Here is a 21,443-nt window from a genome sequence, read left to right as displayed (position 1 = left end):
ACGTATACATAATGCTTAGGCCTATATATGAAATAAAATATAATAAATAGTTTTTTTGCCTATGCAGTATCTTCGCTTTTTATTAATTTTTTATAGGCCTATGTCCATGCACCATCATCAAATCTACGACTATGTCTACTTAACATTTAAGGAATATAGGCAAAACCTGAGTTAAATTATGATAGGCATATTCCCCACCGCCACCACCACACCTAAATGTTAGTGCTGACTTTTAGACAGCAAACTCATAACATATGAATTAAGCAGTAACTTCGTAGGCCTTCTGTAAGAAACACTGTTTTAAATTGTTTAGTGGTTTTTTTTTTATTGCTTCTCGAGTGCCCAGTGTCTCCCAACTCTCACATCCAAACAGATTGGCGGCCTTTGGGACGATAGGTACTTTTGCTTTTATACATGATATTTATACTATAGACAATAACGATACCTTAAAAATGTTACGCATGAGTTTTAACACTCGTTTCTTCTGTTCTGGTGATTTTCACCTATAGGTAACAGTTGAAGGTTACAATTCTCTGTTAATGGAAACATTTCAATTGTGTAATTTGAGGGACAGCTACAGCACTCGGGGTATGGTTCACACCCTGAATCACAACAAAGCTGTGCACTTTCATCATAACCTACCATCACACTTGGTCTAATCTCAACTTTTTCCATTTCGGTTGCCAATAGTTTTTCCATTTCAAGTACGATACGCTTGTACTCAGTTAGATTTCCCAAGTTGTTATTCTCTCCGGGATCGAGAAGGATATCAAACAGAAACGGAGGAATGTTATGTACTGTATCACCACCTACACAAAGGTCTACTTCTGTAAATTCACGATTATTCAAAATATGAGCTTTGTATTTTTCATTTCGGACAGCATATGGTAGCTGAATAGTGTTATAATAAAGCATTGAATGACGATGAGCCTGAAAGTAAAAACATACATAAAAGGCTATTTTAGATGCACGAAATATAATGATTTACTTATTTTATAGATACCGTAAATCTTCTAATAATAACCCACTACTCTAATAGTAACCCATGGGGTTGCTAAGAGTCACAAAAACTTATGATGCAGCCGTATTTTAAAAATAAGGAGAAAATGCATGTTGATCTCGAGAGTGGGGAGGATTGAGTGCTTTTGAGTTTATAAAATAAAGTTAGAGTTCAACCAAATTTTCAGGTGCCTAATTTAAGATTAGTAATAATAACCCACTACTCTAATAGTAACCCCTCTTCTAATAGTGACTCACCCTAAAAAACAATCAAAGAATAATAACCCAATGGTTACAATTAGAAGATTTACGGTAAGTTTCGGGCTAGATAAGTTGCCATTTTACGATAGGCCTAAGAAAATCAATGCATCGAAAAAAAAACTGTCTTATCATTCCATTGTTTTAAAGAATTGCATCAGAAAAATCAACATCCATCCAGTTGTAGGCTACAATACAATATGTCAATACAATACAATACAAAAGTTAGCCCCTAAGACACATGTATGGCATTAATCAATAATACAAGGAACCAACGGACGAAAGGATATATATCTTACTTTTCCATTGTTTAGGATTGCATCAGAAAAGTCAAACCCATCCAATGTGACGTCGAAGTCCTCTGGTGAAGAACCACTGAGAGTACGAAGTGTTGGCCAGATGTCGAGATGACTGAAGAATTGTGTTGAAATTCCACTGGAAATTTTTCCTTTCCAATAAGCTAAAGTAGGAACGCGTGTCCCACCTTCAAATGTGGAACCTTTACCACAAGCCATGACGCCAGAGGAACCACCCTCTTCTATTTGGGTTAAAAGCGCTCTGTAAGTACAAAAATACATACATAGGCCTACAAAAACAAACTATGTGTAGATGGGGGAAATTTAAAATAGGCCTACAAAATAAGTAATTAAAGTATCCATTTATTTATATAAATATTTATTAGAATAAAACCAATACAACTTATGAAGATATTCAAGTAGGCCTGGTAACGGGTAAAACGTTACGGTACCCATTATCTGATGTGAAAATGACAAGCGTATTTTCGATCACTCCGCTTTTCTTTAGTTCATCCATCACCTCTCCTACTTGCCAATCTAGTTCCGCCAAAGAATCCATGTAAACGCCGCCCGTTGTAGAATTTCTAAATTGTTTACCAGCAAAATGTGGAACATGTGGATGGAAAAATGAGTACATAAGAAAAAATGGAGTGTCTGCGCAAGAGTATGTTTGAATCACACTACGAGCTGTTCTTGTCATTCTTCTGCTTAAAACTGTTAAATCTACTGGTTGTTCGATGATTTCGTCTCCATACATTAACTGGCATGGTGCAAACGAGTCGTAACATGATTGGCTTTTGCAGTCGTCACTGGGATAAAAACATGTGACACATGGACAACCCATATGTGAATTAGGTATCCCGAAATACTCATCAAAGCCATGATGTAAAGGAAGATATTCTTTGTGACGTCCAACACCAAGATGCCATTTACCAATCAGAGCCGACTTGTAACCTTGTTTAGCCAACATCTCTGGTATTGTGACTTCGTCATGAGGTAATCCTCCAGTCAATGCTTGATTAAACACAGAATAATTACCCTGCGACCAGATACCTGAGCGAACCGCATACCTTCCAGTTAGAAGACTGGCTCTGTTAAAATAAATATAGTTAAATATCAAATTGAATGTGAGTTAATTATACCTCGAAGAGAGAAATATAGTACACGACATGATACTTCATCCGAAAATGTAATGTTAAAGGAATGGTTACCAATTTCATGTTCTGTGTATTATTATTCTGTTTTGCTATAATATATCTAAAAAGGAATAATTATTATTGTAATAATCATGCATAATTGCTGCGTAAGTAGCTATATAATATATTACACAGAAATTTGACCTCCTGTCACGCTTCACATAGTATTGTGTGTGAACTCTGTGTACTCAAACTAGACCTTCAACCTGTTTTTTTGTCATGACATTTTTTATTTTATATATATAATTATATACAAATGTATTTTTCGTTTATGGGTCTTGCGTGACAAGACATCTCTTCTTGCAAGATCCTTTATTAATGGTATTTTTGTATTGTCTCATTATAAATTACCACTCTTTTTATTGTATTGCTTTATAGAAACTAATAAATTAATGAATTATTATTATTATTGCTTTTCAGATCCGAAAGGTTTATATTTGACTACAAAACATTGGCCTAAGGAAGACAAATGCTTCGCTTTCTACGGGTAATATCAATTACAGGCGACGATCGAGTGTACACTGCAGTCCGTGGAGGGAGGTGGGGGTAGCTTTCAGATCACGTGTGTGAAGTCATGAACAGTAAAGTTACCAAATTTTCTACAAATTAGTACTTAATTTCTCTTTTTTTAATTTTAATTTTGTGTTTCCAGATCAAAACAAAACAATACACAGGAATGAAAAGTATAAATCAATATTGCAGGACCATATTGAAAAACAGAAATGTTGTGATCTCTTCTTTTCTGAATTATGTTATCCTGCCTAAATATGTTTTAATCAAATAAAATAATAAAAATATAAGTTAAATAGCCATTTTTATCAAAGTTAAAAATGATTAGACTATTTTAAAACAAAATAATACGGTACCTTGCAGGACTACACATCGGTGCCCCGCTATAGAATTGAGTAAACTTCAGTCCATGTTTTTCTAAGGCGTCAATGTTTGGTGTGTTTGATATTGCGTTACCATAAGATTGAAGATCACCGAAACCCATGTCGTCAGCGAGAAAAATAACAAAATTCGGTCTGTTGATAGGCTTTTGTTGACCGTGTCCAATTAAGCATAATAAAAGCAAATAAAACGCGACAAATTCACTTTCTCTTACTACAAACATGGCTGCACCTACAGAAAAGTGTGTACATTGTTTAATGTTGTGTCGACTTAGAGCGGAGAACATTTTTTTTTCTTATAGCTATTATGAATTCCAGATTTTTGTCATCATAAACTTTATATACATCTAGAAACTTAAAGAGAACAGAATCATTTAATACACTTTATTATAATTATTCATTTAAATGTCCGTACTAAAGAGAACAGAATAATGCTAGGCCTGCTGTACGTAAACTTTATAAAGCACCAAGGCATGGAGTCTGTGACGTGGTTACCTTCATTCGAAAAAATGAAAACACAATATTAATAATCACTTCTCATATATTTCGTTCAAACGGAACATCCATCAGAGTTTCGCAGCTTACTATTATTTTCAGTGAAACAAAACAAAATTTAGAAAATATGTATAGTGGATTTTTAAAGTAAACCCTTATTATATTAAGGTTTATTATCTCCCAAAAACATGAAAAATAAAGATTAATAAAATCAGACTTTGAATAGATTATTTTATAGTTTTAATAAAGTCAATCACTTCCGTGGAAAAAAAACCGGAACAATTAATGTTTAAAGATAAATGGTTAAATTCAACCAAAAACCCATTGGCTGGCAGCCAATTTGACAATATCCTTTAAATTACGGTTTTTTAGGTAAATACATTTTTTTTCGATCTAATTTTTGGTCAAAGAGGATAACTATTAGGTGACATTAAAATGGAATATTAAAAAAAAAAGAATTATTTTTTCAGAGAGACAATACATCTTTAATGTATTTTATTTATAATTAAACTTAGATTAAACTTAATAACAACTCTTACCTTTAAGTTCTGCTGATGAAGTAATGGTCGCCCAATCCTGCTTGAGGAATGAATTTATGCTCGTACCATCATATTCTCCATAAAATAATTATACTAACAACAACAATACAATAGTTACATAATAATAATAACCTTTAAATGTACCCATCAATCGATTATTAACAATAGGCTACTACTGTATTTAAATATATTAGTACACTAAATACATTAGGCCCTAATAAGTTAATGGCTAAATTAATATTTCATGACCGTTAAATTATAATCTAGGCCAAATTATATGAAATGATATAGTTGATGGTTGTACCGTTTTAAATTGTATATTTAAATTTAAATTTAAAAAACAATTAATTTTGTTTTAATTAAAACATTTTAATTCAATAATTTTGTATCATAACTGCAATAATACAATAGGCCTAATCCTTAGGCGAATCAAAATGTTATGCTCGATTTAAAATAGCGCAAATACATTATTTCGTTGCTCAATTTGAATCTGCAAAACCTTGTATAATTTGAAACTGCGCTCGGAAATCTTTGCGGAATTTTATTCTTTTTCTTTACTTTACCATTTATAGCCTATAGGCCTAAGCTTTAGTTTTATCAAATACTGAAAAATACATTGCGATGTTCTGCACAATTTGAATCGAGCACGCAACAGCAGCCATGTATTTGGCCTTGTTATTACATTTTTTTTTCTTTTTGCACATTTCACGGCTCAACAACCAGTTTGTTTTACCAGTCTATTTCATTTTAGTAATACAAATTCCAGGCTAAAATACCGTTGAAGTTCCGTATGGTAATCTTCAAGTCCATTGTTTATACAATAATATGAATATGCTGGTATGGTTCCGTTTGAATTCAACTATATAGCGAGAAAATCAATTTGCGCATGTGTAAAAGGCCATCATACACTACTGTACACCCGTTCGCGCCCCACATTTGTCGATTATATCGCGACAGCATTTGGTCGATTTAACGATTATTTTTGGACCTGGCTTTTGAAAGTAAAAAAACCGAAACACGACCAATATTATTCCTTTTAGTTCTCTTGATTTTTAATAACAAACTTGATTTACGATACAACAATTGTCAAAATTATTCTACTGCAATTACTGCAGTATTTTACATACTCTTTAACCTGTTATTTTTACCAATACTTGTTTTGGTAATAATACACAGTGTTTACTGCAGTGACTGCGGTACGGAAATCTACCTTTCAACAAACTATAATCATATGTTATTGAAATAACAATATATTTACTGCAGTAACTTCAGTAGAATTAATTTTTACATGATCCCTAACAAATCCTAGCATTTATTTACATTTTTGTGTACGCAGTACGCAGTATAAGAAAAGTATGATAAATAGATTTTAATATTACAGTAGGCTTACATGGAATGCTAATATTACAGATGGTATATTGAGGATACAGACACAGGGAGCCATTTTTCAATATTTGCAAACAAAAGTTTAAATTAGCAAATTCTATTTCTATTTACATAATTTAATTGTTGATGTTTTAACCTTCATTTTAAATTATTTTAAAGAGTGAATAAATACAAGGTAACGACCATTCGGTTAAATACTAATTTAAAAAAACATTCTGGCACAAATAGCGTGTCATAACTTATACTGCCTTGAAACTGGTGGAATATAGTTTAAAAAATGAAAAAGCTCGTTGGTTGCTCTACATAAAAAGAGACAATAATTAAAGAATTTTGACATTAGATATTCTATATAAAATAAATTGTGGTATACAAATAAGTATAACACGAATATTCAACTAAGTATAAAATAAGGAAAGTGTGTAGTATAGGTGTGGTCCGTCGAAGGGTGTGGTCTGTGTGTCATTTTGAGGTTAGGTGTTATGTTACTGTAAACCCCCTTTCAGTTTCATAAACTAAAGATATTATTTTTAATCAAGAGATATGTTGTATATTTTTAACTAATTAATGCAGACTCAAAAAAAATGTTGAAAAGTATTAATTTATTAATTACTTGAAAAATTATAGCCACATACTACAGTATAATACTGTCAATTACTAAAAAGCCTGTAATATAGAAAAACAAATACGATTAACATGAACAGTAAATACGTATTTTTTTCAGGGGGAAAAACATATACATAGTAATACTGTATCAAATTTTAGACACATACATACCTAGGGAAGGAAATGGGCAGAGGAGTGTTTTAAAAATGAAATATATACATTTTCTGCTCTGCCCTAAACATAACTACGTTTGTAATTGTAGACTCACATATTTTAATTATTAAAGCATAGCTAGCTCCCTAAATCGATATGTAGACACAGAATCAACATAATATAAAACAACGTTTAGGACACAATTGGCCGTATTCACAATAGACAGTTAGGGAAACAACCTTAAAATTAAATAAACAACTGTATCTAGGTGAATGGAGAATTCTTAAGCATATTGACTTGAAATGAAATACTTAGTATTTAATAACCACAAGACTGTGAATATGGAATTTCCTTTACCAAATATGTACTTATTTTTAAAACAGCACACTTTTGTCCAGACATTCTTAAATGCATTTATTTCTTCTTTTTTGGTCGCCCTCTATTGTCTGGCGTTCCATCGGCTTTGCGCTTGTCTCCCTTGGTCTATGAAGAAAAATATTTATTAAAAATTAAATTACTGAAATCTTAATATTGTAGTAGTTGATGGCGTGCAGCTTTCAAAAGGAAAGGTAAATTTAGAATGTTGGCAATGATGAATTGATTTGTTCTACCGGTCAAAGATGTGATTAGGCCTATCAACTAACGGTCAATAACTGCGGACAGAAACACTAATCGGTCATCCATAGCCCTTACCGTAGGTATTCGACCTAAATTGCCGTAACAGGAACAATTTTATCCAATATTGATAATTTTTTTTAATACAGTAACAAGAATTTAAAATTTTATTCATTTTGACAGAACAGAACAGAAACGTGTTATGACAGTGGTTGCGAATATGAACTATTTTTTTCAGTAAGTGTGAATTGGTAATTATTTAGCTTGGAATATTTTGGCCAGTATATCAAAAAAGTTCTGTAATATTAACTTTCAATTTAATTTGTCAGTAACTTCTCAAAGTGTTGGTCAAAATGATTGGTTAAAAAACAGCTATTCACAATATATTTATTTTGGTTTTTAATTCAATTTCAATTCATTTTTAAACTCTCCTTGTGAATTCTTCCTTAGTAATAGAAAAAATTAAAATTCACCGACTGAATAACTTACCTTAGGGGTGCCTAGGCTGCCCTTTGGCCTTCCTTTTTTCTTCTCTTGTTTCTCTCGTTCTTCTAATTCTTGGTTTTCACGCTCAATCAACGTGATTAAGGTGTTACATCTACGTTGAAGTTCCTATTAAACAAAAATTAATTGTAATAATTGTAGGATTTCCTAATTTTCACTGTTTATAAATTGATTATTTTTCAGTATATCACCGGGCAGTTTTTTATGCCTGCGAATTTATATTTGCAAGAAACATATAATTCAAAACTCTATTTTTTTTTGGTATTTATAGTTGTCCTCAAGCTTAACTGGAAACTGAGGAAATTTGGATTATGCCCTCCATGGACTCACGGCAGCCAGTAGTGCAGCGCCTACCAGATCAGCACACCGGGAGACGACCTCCTACTCTTTACGAATAGTGTACCCAGTTCTTTAACATGCAATATGTACACAGAACCAACGATGTAAAGAATCTTGCCTAAGGATGCAATTAGTATGGTACAGATAACCTCGAACCCATGCCCATCACATGCTAGTCCGATATTATCTTTAAACCATCACTCTCCAGTATATACAGCACCCGCCGCGATTCCAGACGGTCTCCCATCCACAATGCAACCGGGCCCAGCATTGCTTAACTTTGGTGATCTGACGAGAACCGGTGTTTCAACGCTGTATGGCCGTATATAAATGAATTGAAATTGAGTCAGAAGGACATTTTTTCAAATAAAAAAAAATCTTTAAGCTTGGATCCCACAAAGCATAGGACGTAAGCAATCAAGTTGACCAATTACAAGTGACAGTTCAGATAATCCATTGCTTGTGATTGGTCAAATTACCAAGCATGATGTTCAATATGATGATGTGTCCATGTCGATTGTGTACGGTAAATCATATAAATAAAAAGTTTTCTTTCATTCTTACCATAGCTGTTCTTGATTTAATAAACCAATCAAATCGAAACTGTGGCGCCTGACGCACAGCTGTTCGTAGTTCATCGTACACGTTTTCCTTGTCGAAGCCCAGCTTATGAAGCATACACACCAAAAATCGGTCTTCCTCTTCCGTCCAATTCTTTCCTTTGTTCGTACCGTACGCAATACGAAGCTGGTAAAATGGAGCACGGTACCTTGCCATCTAAGAGTAAATAAAATTATGTAGGAGTACATTCAGGACTTTTTTTGTCAACTACGCTACACAACCTAGGCCTCTCTTGGACAAATGCGTGCAATTCTATTATAGTGCCCTCTATTTCTATTTTGGCTGAATTATTATTTGTTAGCAATTATTCATGTTTATGTCAGTTACAGTTACACCAACTAAAATCAAAAAAATATTCAAGCAAAATGATCGACCGAACCTGTCCCTCAATTAACGCTCTGCTTGGGCAACATAAAAATGTTACGTAATATTGTGATTTACCTTGGCATCTAACGCCTTTTTAATGCTAATCTTTCGCTGAATCTTCGATTCTCCTCGTTCAATTTGCGCCAGAATTCGATCAATGTCTGTGAGTTCCCGACATCTCTCCCAGAACACTGCCATGTACTCTTGAACCTGATTGATTATTAAAATAAAGTATCGTTGATGTTGCATCTGATGTGTGTCCCTCATATTATTTAGCTATTTTAAATTTTTTTTAATAAATGTAAATCTACCTCTTCTGGTGTCTTCCCTTCAATTTCTCTTGATATACTATCCAGATCATCTCTGCCATACTTTTCATTTGCTTTGATGAACTGATTGAAGTCACGTTTTGACCAATTGGTAAAACCCTGTGCAAAAAATAAAAAATAAATTGTAAGGTTGTACATCATCGCTACGACCTTTGAGTAACATCGCTGTATTATATCTCTGCCAGATTTGAAACTATAATGGTACAAATAATTTGATATCCGAGTTTTCTAGATTTAGAAAACTCGGCCTAGGCCTCACTATGGCAAAGCCTTACTTCATGGACCTAGCTAGATAGTAATAATAGTAGGCATATAGGCCTACTTCGCGTGTTTGCTTAGCTAGGCTAGGCCTAAACGCTAAGCCTACATTTTAATGGTAATGTGTACTGTATTTTCTTTATGATTTAAGTTGTAGGTCACTACTACAAGTTAGTTACAATATTAGTAAGAAAACATTATACTGTAGTATTTCAAATAACCTACCCTCTGATTAATAATGGAACAATCCATTTGATTTGCTTTGATTGATCTGAGTTTTCTAGTCAAATAATGGAACTAGATCTTGATATCTGAGTTTTCTAGATATATAAAACTCAGATATCTGAGATCTGCAAATAACTACAAATAATTTGTAGTTGCGACTGAATGTGACGGCACTTGTATTATGGAATAAGTTGGTTAATTTTGTTACATTTGTGACGTATCAGATATTTTTTCTTACAAATGTTATTTATATCCTTTATGCAATGCTACACAACCAACTTCAGAATATAACTTCCACTTACCTGCTCAAGTAGTTTTTCCTTTTCTTCTAACTCTTCTTCTGTTAATGGTTCCGCTTCATCAATCTTTCTCTGTTCTTCCTTACGAACCTTCGGTGCATCTGGCATTTCTGGATTCAGAGGGACCTATAAAACAATGAGAAAGCACAAAATAAATTAATGAATTATACAAAATTGTATGAATTTAAAAAGCAACTCAGTGATGAGGCTTCATGAATACAGTACAGCTATTACTGCTTAATAACCCTTCAAAGCCTACGTTTTATTTGCGGTAGGCCTACTATAGTATCAAGTACTGCACATAGGTTATTGTACAAACTCAAAGGCGTGGGTGTTTTGGTACTTCATTGTTTTTTTTAAACATTGATCGCCAGACTCTGAGCCGGCCTAGCTAGGCTAAATAAATATATTGTGCGTAACTGCTGTGTTTTTCAATCACTTCTCCCCTTGATTCATTGATAACAATGTCAATGATGTTTATAACACATTGCGATAGACGCGTGACAAAACAATGCCTCTCGTAGGATCAAGATAAAAAAAACAATGCAGTTCGTAGGATCAAGATAAAAAAAACAATGCAGTTCGTAGGATTGCCATAAAAAAAAAACATCTCGTGGAATCACGATCAAAACACAATACATCATAGCCACAAAGCTGAAACGTGGGTTACATTGCAGTAATTTCTAGCTGTACTGAAACTAGAAACTGAAAAGTTCACAACATGTGTGAATATGTAAATACTCTTTTAGATGCATTTAATAGTATGATTTACCTTGTAACCTATAGATTTTCTGAAGTAATGAATCTCAGAATCCAGAAGTTCAAAAAGCCTCGGCGGGAAGAACTGAAAGTCTTGCACATTTGGCTGTCTTGGAGGTCTTGGAGCCTGGATAAAAAATAAAGCAAACCAATTAAAGTAAACATAAATGAAGCTCACATTTGACTGGAGGATTGTGGGTCACATGATATCAAATAGATGTTCTTTGCACTCTTAATGACATCATCGAGAGTGCAATGTCTTTATATATGTGCTATACTGCAATTTCGTTTTGCGCGTTCATTTATAATAATATGCATATATTATGTGTGTATGTGAGTGTACACACATTTGTATTAGTTCGTTTTATATTATATGTATTTATACTTTTGCCTATATTTTTTTTTCTTTGTGATAATATTTGTTTTGTTCTAAAGGGTCTTACGACTACAGACAATTACTTGTCTCTGTAAAATCCCTGTAATGTAAATATTTATATTGCTGAATAAATGTGAATGAAAAAAAAACACATACACATACACATTTGATCAGCCTATAGTGTATTTCATTACAGTATTTCAAAAGATGAAAATTGGTTATATTTTTCATTAATTATTTGTATCATCACACTCATAAATATTCATTTTTGTATAACATATTAGAGTATGAAGCCCAGTTCCTCCAGTTTGTTTAGATAAGGCTATAATTGATTCTGTAAACCATACCTTTGGCGCTTTTGGCTCACTGACTCGTAATGCCTCTCTGAAGTATGCATCTACTGCGTAGTTCGCTTTGCGTTCACGCTTCGGTGGTTCAATCCAGTGAATGCCCGTTGTGGGTTTCTGCTTTCCTTTATAGTCTTCTCCCTCAAACGAGTAGATACTGCTGGTCTGCGGTTGTTCTTCAAGACTGAAGTTTTTTAGGGCGCCCTCACCAAGGTCATTCAGTTTCTGTGTCAATTCTTTAGTCTGGAAAAAAAAGTGAACACTATTTAGAGACCAAATAAAGACAATGGTGCTTATTAAATATGTATTGTACTCTAAAACATAAAAATAAAAGATAATAATAATAATAAAATCAAACTTGAATAGGACTTTCTTTAAACTGTATTAAAGTTATTGTTCCACATGACTATTCATATCTTTAAATTATGATTTTATCAGGTAAATCTTTCTCAATCCCTTTTTTTCGTAAAAGTAAATAATTATTATGTAACATTTAAATGGCATATACAAACGAAATGTTTCTAAATTATTTTTTGTTTAAAGTTGTTTAATTGCATCTTTATAGGAAAGACTGTTTTTAACACTAACTGTTGGAAAACACTTACTTTTTCCTCTCCTTTCTCGAGAATAGCATCAATATCCATATCGGTGATTGTGCTTTCTTTTCCGGAGAAAATGAAATTAGCACCGTGTCTGATCATATTCAGCGCTTCGTCCTTGCTCAACTTGACGTGCGAGTCTACCAAGCGTCCCTGCTGTATCACGATACCGTCAAGACGAAGTTTCATTTCAGCTCGTTCAATGATACGTTCTTCTACCGTGTTCTCGGTTATAAACCTGAACACATGCACCTGTTTCTTCTGCCCGATACGATGTGCACGGTCCTTTCAAATTAATAAAACATTAGTATTATTAGAATAAATATTAATATAAATCTATATATTAATAAATATAAGTATTGTTTATGGTAGACAATATGTTTCTCAAAAATTAATTAAGTAAATTTAAGGACAATTAATTTTTAATTACGCTACCATCTTCTGTAGTAATAATTTAAACTTTTTTTCCAAAAAATGTGTTTATTTAAATCAATTTAAAACATCATAATTTAATTGTTGTTTACAGTTGCAGATTCTAAATTTGAAAATTAGAGCCACTCGGTACTGTTCTTCATCATAAGGTCTCTGAAATTAATTTCTCTACACTTCACATAAAAGACAATTGATATGAAATATATTCTTGCTTATAATTATATATACAGTAGAACCTTTGTTTTACATCAGCTGCGACTGTTTTTATTGATAGAAAATACAACATTGATTTTTTATTTTTAACACTATTTAAACATCGCACAGCCTGCATATACTTTTCTAGTAGGCTAGGCCTAGCTAGATGTGAGGCCTAGATTAGTCTAGGCCTAACTATTAACCGCTGAATGCAGTAAGTAAAGTAGGCAAACACGGCAGCCTTTTTAGGCAAGGTCTATGTATTTGGGGATCAATTTATGGTTAACCTGGATTTTCTGAATCCCATGTTTTACATACGTCTTTCGGTCCTGTACCGTACGTAAAATGAAGGTTCTAATCTACTGTACTGTATATGAACATATTCATTCAAATATTCAATTTACCATGGCTTGTAGATCTACTTGTGGATTCCAATCACTGTCATACAGGATACATATATCCGCAGTGGCCAAGTTAATTCCAAGACCGCCGGCTCTTGTACTTAGCAGAAACAAGAATTTGGAGCTTTCTGGATGATTAAAGTCGTTTATGCTTGCCTGGAAGGAAAATCACGTTAAATTCTGAATGTGAACCTACAATAGCTACTATAAGATCAATCATTACAAATATAAATTACGAAAATATAGTTTTTGCTCACGAAAGGAACTAGTTCACTTATGTTGGGACAACTGAAAGGAACTAAGCTTATGTCAAAACTGTTTGTGTGCCTGTCACAGATGAGTTGAGTTAAATGTCGACATAAGCTACACTATCAATTTATATGTGAAAAAAAATGTGAAAAAAATGTGCTCATATATGGACCTGATGTCATATCACCATATTTGGGTATATCAATACCATATTTGGGTACACCTCATTTTTTTGTCAAACTAGTTTTGACAGATGAGATGTCATTTGTACACTATTATATAAATTTGTTTATAGAGATGGACCAGAGATTACAAAACAAAAATGTAATTGAATGTCTGGCTGTTTTGTTTTTAATAATTATCCATTTTTACTATTAATATTGTTTGAAATACATACTGTTCTGTCTTCATGTGGGGTTTGTCCATCTAAGCGGCAATAATTAAATCCTTTCCAGGAGCAGTAATCCTCAAGGATGTCTAGCACACGCGTCATCTGGCTAAAAATTAGCACACGAGAACCTAATGAGAAGAATAAAAATAAGTTCACTTACTTTACAATGAATTTTATAATATGTAAAATGGCATTAGCATTCTTTTTGCATTTAAAATAATAATAATAATGTTCAATTTACTATAGCGCAAAATGCAGGATGCCTCTAAGCACTGAACAATCAACAGAAAAAAGAAGAGCAAAAACTAAAGAAAATGCAAATGCAAAAAATAACTCTCTAAATGTCAGCAAGTTATGGCCAATTTACACAGATGAGCGAACGGTAAGCGGAAAATCATGTAGCTTGTTCCACGTACAATCTGTATCTACTGTATTCTGAGCAGAAACCGCCCATTCCCTCCGAATTGTGTGTAAATGATCATACGGAATAACACAGATTCTATATTTATTATATTACCGCTCGTTTGTGTCAACTGGCCTTTTGGCCAGACCCATTCACGTTCTATTCACTCTATTTTTAATACAATAATCATAGGACAATACAACAGTGCCAAACACATCATCAACATACCCAGGGGCGGATTCAAGTGGGGCCTAGCCAGCAAAATTAAACTCCGCACTTCATTTCACCTTTTTTAGCCCCCCACCTCCCAATCAAAATAAATATTCCTAATTTACTATGTACATTATAGATATGGCTTAAAAACTAAAATTTATTTTTTTAACATACCAGGGTTTGGCAAGAAAAGCTTTCTAAAGTTTTCCAGTGACAGTTTAGAGGCAAACTGAAGATAACTTTTAGAAGTTAAGCTATGTCTACACTATCAAACTAGTTTGACAAAAAAAGTGTGATGTGCCTAAATATGGTGGTGATATCCCCAAATATGGTAGTGATATGACCATTTATGGACACATTACATTTGTTTTGTCACATAAGTTTGATAGTGTCAACACAGCTTTAGGCCATGCACCTTCTTGACAAACTATGTATCGATGTTTGTAAACTCAACAGACAGACAACAGTCTTACCTTGTGCCTTCAGTCTGGTCAGTAATTTATCCAGCACGACCATTTTACCACTGTTGTCAACAAGATGCTGATCGGTAGTGTAAGGCGGGCCTGGTTCCGCACCATCGAACAAATATGGGTGATTACTGCACTTGCGCAGATGCATCAAAATATTCATCAGACGAATCTTTTCAGTCTTTCCAGCTCCATTTACAACATCAATATCTTTCATCAAGATCTTAGTGTACCTGAAATTATACATCATGTTTTTCACTGCCAAGGACGGGTTTGGATGAAAAAACTTTGAATGCAGGATTTGTTATCAATAAACCTTAAGTAGAGTCCCTGACATTATTATTACTTTATTCATCTTTGTTTTAATAATTTTCAAATAGAATAGAAATTGAAAATTATGATGATGAAAATTCAGCTTTATTTTTTTAAACCAATGTTAAAAAAACATTAAACCAACAGCAAGTTGTATTGAATGTGTTATGGTACCGATCTTCCTAAGTCGAGTCACTGAATGGTTTAGCATTTATTATTATTGTCATCATTTTATTCATCTTTATTATTATTTTGGAGACAACAAACCTTTCAAAATTAATTAGAGATACACAATTTAAATGGGTAGGAACAATGAAATGCTGCATTATTCTTTAAAACATCCAGCAAGTGTTGCGGAAACATAAACCACATACCATTCTCGCTGCATTTTACTCAGACCAATGTAGATCTTCACTTCTTTTTTAGGAAGCAGAGCTTTCTCAACATCACTCTTCAAACGTCGTAGCAAGAAAGGACGTAGTACCTAAATGACAATCAAATTATTAAGTCAACTTTCTTCGTTTATAAACACCTAGTTCTCATAAGACAATGTAGAAATGATGGTTAAAGTTAAAGTAGGCTATTTGAATACATTTATTTATACTGGGTGACCTCTTCAGTCAAAGACTGGTCAGTGGCTGTGATGTACTAGTACACCAGGGTAACCCCCTACTCGTCCCAAAATATGTACTGCACATGAGCTAGATGTGTACACTGGACCTACGGTTTATAGTCCTTATTCGAAAAGACTCATTCTACCACCAGAACCATGGAGCGAGTGAGCCTCAAACACTTGCAAATGTTATGGCTACGTAATTACGGTTCCACTGTCTTACCGCTAGGCCACTCACTTGCCAGGGATGGGATTAGAACTGAAGTAGGATTATACACGAGGATATGATATACGGTAAATAAATGACTTACAAATAATGAATTACTTACATTGTGAAGTCTTTCAACAAGTTGTTTGTCATCAAGACATTGGCTAGTGCTAAACCAGGAGTCAAAGTCCTCCGATGAGTTGAAGACATCTGGAAGTAAAAAATTAAGCAGTGCCCACAGCTCATGAAGATTATTCTGCAGTGGTGTACCGGTCAACAGTAAACGATTCGTAGACTTGAACTCGCGGACAATTTCAGATAACTAGGAGATAGAAAAAATAAACAAAAATAACAACTAGATCTGTATTTATCATGCTATTCAAATATGCAACAAGATATTCGAACTCAAACATATATTTATTAGATACATAAAAAATAAATAAAAAATCACAACTGGAATTAGGAATGTCCAATTAGAATACTAGGGGTTTCCCATTAGTAGGAATATCCCATTAGTAGGAGTTTCCCATTAGTAGGAATGTCCAATTAGAATACTAGGGGTTTCACATTAGTAGGAATGTCCCATTAGAATACTAGGGGTTTCCCATTAATAGGAATATCCCATTAGAAAACTAGGGGCTTCCCATTAGTAGGAATGTCCAATTAGAATACTAGGGGTTTCCCATTAGTAGGAATATCCCATTAGAAATCTAGGGGTTTCTCATTAGTAGGAATGTCCAATTATAATATTAGGGGTTTCTTCCCATTAGTATGGAATTCTCATTAGTTGCCTTTTGGCAAAGTAAATAAATTATAGTAGATGGTAGCAAGATTTGAATCAGGAATCTGCACTAATCCTGAATTCCACAACCATAAAATGCTTCTAACTTACCTTAGACTTTTCATTTTTAATCCTGTGCGCTTCATCTATAACTACATAGCGCCAGTTGAATTTCTTAAAGACAGACTTTTCTCGGATTGTCATCTCGTACGATGTAACGCAAACGTCCCATTCTCCAGGCATCATCACGTCCCGTATGAAGGTTTGCTGCAAAAAAAAAACACAATTATTACTGTACTACTATTACTACTATAGAACCCCTCTTTTGGCACACATCCCTATTCAAGGAACATCCCAATTAAGGGGACATTTTCCTATGAAACAATCGATTGACAATATATTTTAAACAACATGATCATCTGTTCAGGGACACCTATTAATCAGGAGACATCATTAAAGGTGTTGTCCCCCAAAAAACATGAAAAATGAAGATTGATGAAATAAGATATTGAATAGGACATTTTGCAATTGTAATGAAGTTATTCAATTCCATTGTAAAAATAATAAATTCAAACCAAAAACCCAGTGTGTGACAGACAATTTAAATATTTTTTGCTTTACATTAACAGTTTTTCAGGTAGATAATTTGTTTTATCCAATTTTGTTAATAACTATTATGTGACATTAAAATGGCATATTAAAAAAAAAAAATTTAACACAACAATTTTTTTCAGGGGGTCAATATATCTTTAAGGGATACTTTTTTGATGAAGATGACAGTTTTGTGAGCATAAATACAACTTCTTAATTGAAGCATTTAGTTAAATCTTGTATCTACTAGTTATGCTGTACAGTGCATTGTACATACCCTTGTCTCTTGGTCTCCAATGAGGCATACGGCACGTATAGAAGGACACCATCGATTAAACTCAGCCATCCAATTGGCTAATGTTGACTTGGGTACTATGACAAGATGAGGGCTTGGAATGTTACGGTAATGTTTCATATATCCAAGCAGCGATATCGTCTGTAAGGTCTTTCCGAGACCCATCTCATCGGCAAGAATTCCATTGATGCCGTTTTCGTACAGGGAGATCATCCAGTTAAGGCCTCTGACCTGGTAGTCCCTCATTTCACCAAATTTGATATAGCTGGGTGATTTTTCAAACTGCGTGATGGCGTTTGTGGCTTTACGCGCTTCCGTTAACAGCTCTTCATCCTCCTCCTGTTCCGTCATTCGATGACGATGACTAAAGACAAGATTGTTAAGGTCAAAGGTTAACTTCCACCACTACTATTGATAGTATAACAATTATACATCCTTTTATGTACAGACATCATATACACACATTTTAAGACATAAATCATTACTCTATACCATTCAACAAATGTAAACAAAATTGCCCTGTTCAGGTTACTTACTCTCCAACAGCAGATAACTTAGCCCTGTCATCTTTCTTTGAGCGAGGGCGCCCTGGTTTCATTTTTAACGGACTAGTGGGTGATTTCATCGAGTTTGTATTACTCATGAAATGTGTGAAAATCTCAGTCTGTTGAAGGAGAAAATCAAATCGAGATGCTCGATCTCTTTCCTGAAATTAAAAACAATTTAAAAGTTATAATCTTTAATAATAATAATAATAAGGAAAACTTATATTGCGCCGGCTTCCATCACTTTGGTGGTGTATGTTTAATACAGTAGAACTCCTCTGTTGGGATACCTCTATTAAGGGGACACTTTTCTGCGAAACACACAGGGCAATATATGTTTTAAAACTACAGCCAACACCTACTCAGAAGACACCCTTATTAAGGGGACAGGGACATGTTTTAGTGTGCCAAATGGTTGATTCGTCAAAACTCCCACTATTACTTTTCCACGCGAAAACCCTATTATTAATAGTAGGGGATTTCAGGGGGAAAAGGCAAATAATTAAGGGGACAATTTTGGTTGTTTGGTAGTCTCCCCTTAATAGGGTTCTACTGTATATCTTCATGTCTATACTCACCACTTTGGCTTCATATTCATGTCCATCTTGCTTGGCTCCCGGAGGGGTCTTCAGCTGTATTGTCTTAATAAATAAAATGAATACATTATTCAAAATGCACAATGCTGTGCAGGCAGTTGATTGTTATACTTTTAGGGCATGTTTCTTTTGGCAAAACATTTATTTCTCTGGCACTACAAATGGCCCTTCTGACAAAAAAAAATTGTTCAGATTGAAAAAAAAAAGGTTTTAAAAACTTAATTGATTGAAGTCTCAATTGTAAAAAAAAAAATGTGGAGCAATTTTTAGCTGCAACAAAATAGTGGTCTCAAATTAACCTAATTTCAGAAGGTCCTTGACTTGCGGGAACATTTGACATTTACTTTTACTCTATGGATAATTAAATTATGTCATTATACCCATGATTATACACAACTACAAATACAGTAACTGGGTAAAAAAATTAAAATCAGATAGCGAAAATAAAAGGTTGCAAAATACTAAAAACTAGGCCTAGGCCCCTAGGCTAGGCCTAGTTGGAAATTTGTGAAAAAAAACTTTCTTCATTCAGACAACAGATTGTTTGTGGCTTTTACATGCGATTTCGCCTATACATTTAAATAATACACAAGTTAGGCCAGCTGCAGAAGCGTGCAGCCAACATAGTGAGTGGTGGAACCGTTTGTACAGCAGGGAGGATGACACACAGGTACAGTACAAATACAACTCCAGGCCGGCCAGGTGAGCCACTCACTGCCAGGGCTAGCTCAACTGCATCTCTTACGCTTCTGGTTGGAATTGAAATTATTTATAGAAAAAATGTTTAAATAGTGAGTAAAAACCTACAGGCTCTTGGACGATTGTCGCCGGCTTTGGTGAACTTCCTTCTTCTGACATTTTACCAATAGTTTATGGATATTTCTAAACAAAGGCAAGCTCACCGCTAGCTAACTCTCTGTGAATTTGCCCATTAACAAAAGACGGCTGCGAACACTTCACCTAATCCAGACGTGGTTGTGATATTTTTGTTTAATTGCATCCTATTATAAATGTTTGAGATTTAAAAACAAAACATTATATTATTGGTATTATCAAATAATATATTTAAAACTAATTCTTGTATGTGTTAAGTGTATTTGTACTATAGAAATTAAACATTTTGTGTATAGTTCTAAGAAAACCATCTGTGTAAAAGCCTAAGTAATCCGCGCGCAAACTAACTTCGTAATTGAGGGCGGCAAAAAACTACAATGTTATGTATGGGCGGCCGACAAAAATTAAACTATAGCAGTTTGAAATAGGTTTTTCTATAAAGCGAGTTAAGCAAAACATTTTTGAATAATGAATTCTCTCATAAAAATCAAATCTAAAAAAAAACAATAAATGAAATGAATGAAAAACGCTGTTTTAAAAAATGATGAATCTAAAATCACTCTTTTTTCATCTTTTAAATTTACAAAGGCATATAGGCCTAGGTTGTCTTTTTTTCGAATACAAACAAATACAAAAATAGTTTCAAAGTTATATAAATAACTCCGCCTCTATTTTGAATAAACATTAAAAGAATGGACAAACCATTGATTGTGAACAAATTGTCGTTTTCGAAAGAATATATAAAATGGTTTGGAAAAGACATACTCATTAGTTTTCTTTATATCGTTAAAAAAAAAAGGACCAATAATAATATTATTTACCAACCACAATTTGTCAGTTTAATAAAGACGAACAATTGTTTGACAAATTTTTTTTTTTAATGGTTTTCTTTTACATACCATGGTTTATAGGACAGAATAGGTAGTATGTCGGACGGTCCCGTATCTTTTACAAAATGGTTTGTATTTTAAAAACCATTGTAAGAAGACAGAATGGGTAGTTTGTAAAGTAGGACATGCTAAATTATTTTAAAGAAACTTATTATACTACTAAAACAGACAAATTTTTTGTTTCTGCCTCAAAATAAAATATTTATTGTACGAGTACTTTCGACCATAGGTCATCATCAGGTACTGATAGAATATTGGTAAAAGACGAATAATACATATAGAAAAAGGGTACACTAGAAAACAAAGGAGTCTATTATGGGCTATATGGGCGTCGTAACAATGAACAAGCAAATAACAAATTGACAAGCAAAAGGTATTACATAATAATAACTCATGTCAATCAGATAGACAAGATAGAACTACTACTATACTACTATGCGTTGATAATGTTGAAAGGTTGACAGGGGGCTCGCATTAGGTGCAAATGTTTACCACGATCATTGTACAATTATGATGTAGGCCTACGTGTGGCGGAGAACTTCCAACTGTCAATTAGATAGAGTTAATGGACATTT

General features: G+C 33.6%; 2 protein-coding genes across 2 annotated transcripts; both read right to left on the bottom strand.

Moving 5' to 3' along the window:
- Positions 1-12: 12 nt before the first annotated feature.
- On the bottom strand, positions 13-3,743 carry LOC144843451 (arylsulfatase A-like). The gene is made up of 4 exons (XM_078700236.1): positions 3,616-3,743; positions 2,006-2,644; positions 1,557-1,815; positions 13-930 (listed from the first exon to the last, which is right to left on the bottom strand). The coding sequence occupies exons 1-4, from the start codon at positions 3,741-3,743 to the stop codon at positions 469-471; spliced, it is 1,488 nt and encodes a 495-aa protein (XP_078556362.1). The 3' UTR covers positions 13-468.
- Positions 3,744-6,010: 2,267 nt separating this feature from the next.
- On the bottom strand, positions 6,011-20,073 carry LOC144843637 (SWI/SNF-related matrix-associated actin-dependent regulator of chromatin subfamily A member 5-like). The gene is made up of 19 exons (XM_078700512.1): positions 19,952-20,073; positions 19,127-19,189; positions 18,540-18,709; positions 17,986-18,367; positions 17,229-17,384; positions 16,458-16,658; positions 15,890-15,999; positions 15,210-15,436; positions 14,127-14,248; positions 13,484-13,636; positions 12,459-12,737; positions 11,854-12,096; positions 11,144-11,257; positions 10,375-10,497; positions 9,572-9,688; positions 9,336-9,470; positions 8,838-9,050; positions 7,920-8,042; positions 6,011-7,298 (listed from the first exon to the last, which is right to left on the bottom strand). The coding sequence occupies exons 1-19, from the start codon at positions 20,000-20,002 to the stop codon at positions 7,230-7,232; spliced, it is 3,051 nt and encodes a 1,016-aa protein (XP_078556638.1). The 5' UTR covers positions 20,003-20,073; the 3' UTR covers positions 6,011-7,229.
- Positions 20,074-21,443: the final 1,370 nt, after the last annotated feature.

The sequence above is a fragment of the Antedon bifida genome, chromosome 5 (assembly GCF_963402885.1).
Source record: "Antedon bifida chromosome 5, ecAntBifi1.1, whole genome shotgun sequence".
Classification (NCBI taxonomy): domain Eukaryota; kingdom Metazoa; phylum Echinodermata; class Crinoidea; order Comatulida; family Antedonidae; genus Antedon; species Antedon bifida.
Note: the sequence above shows the minus strand (reverse complement) of the source record. Positions and strands in the feature narration are given on the sequence as shown.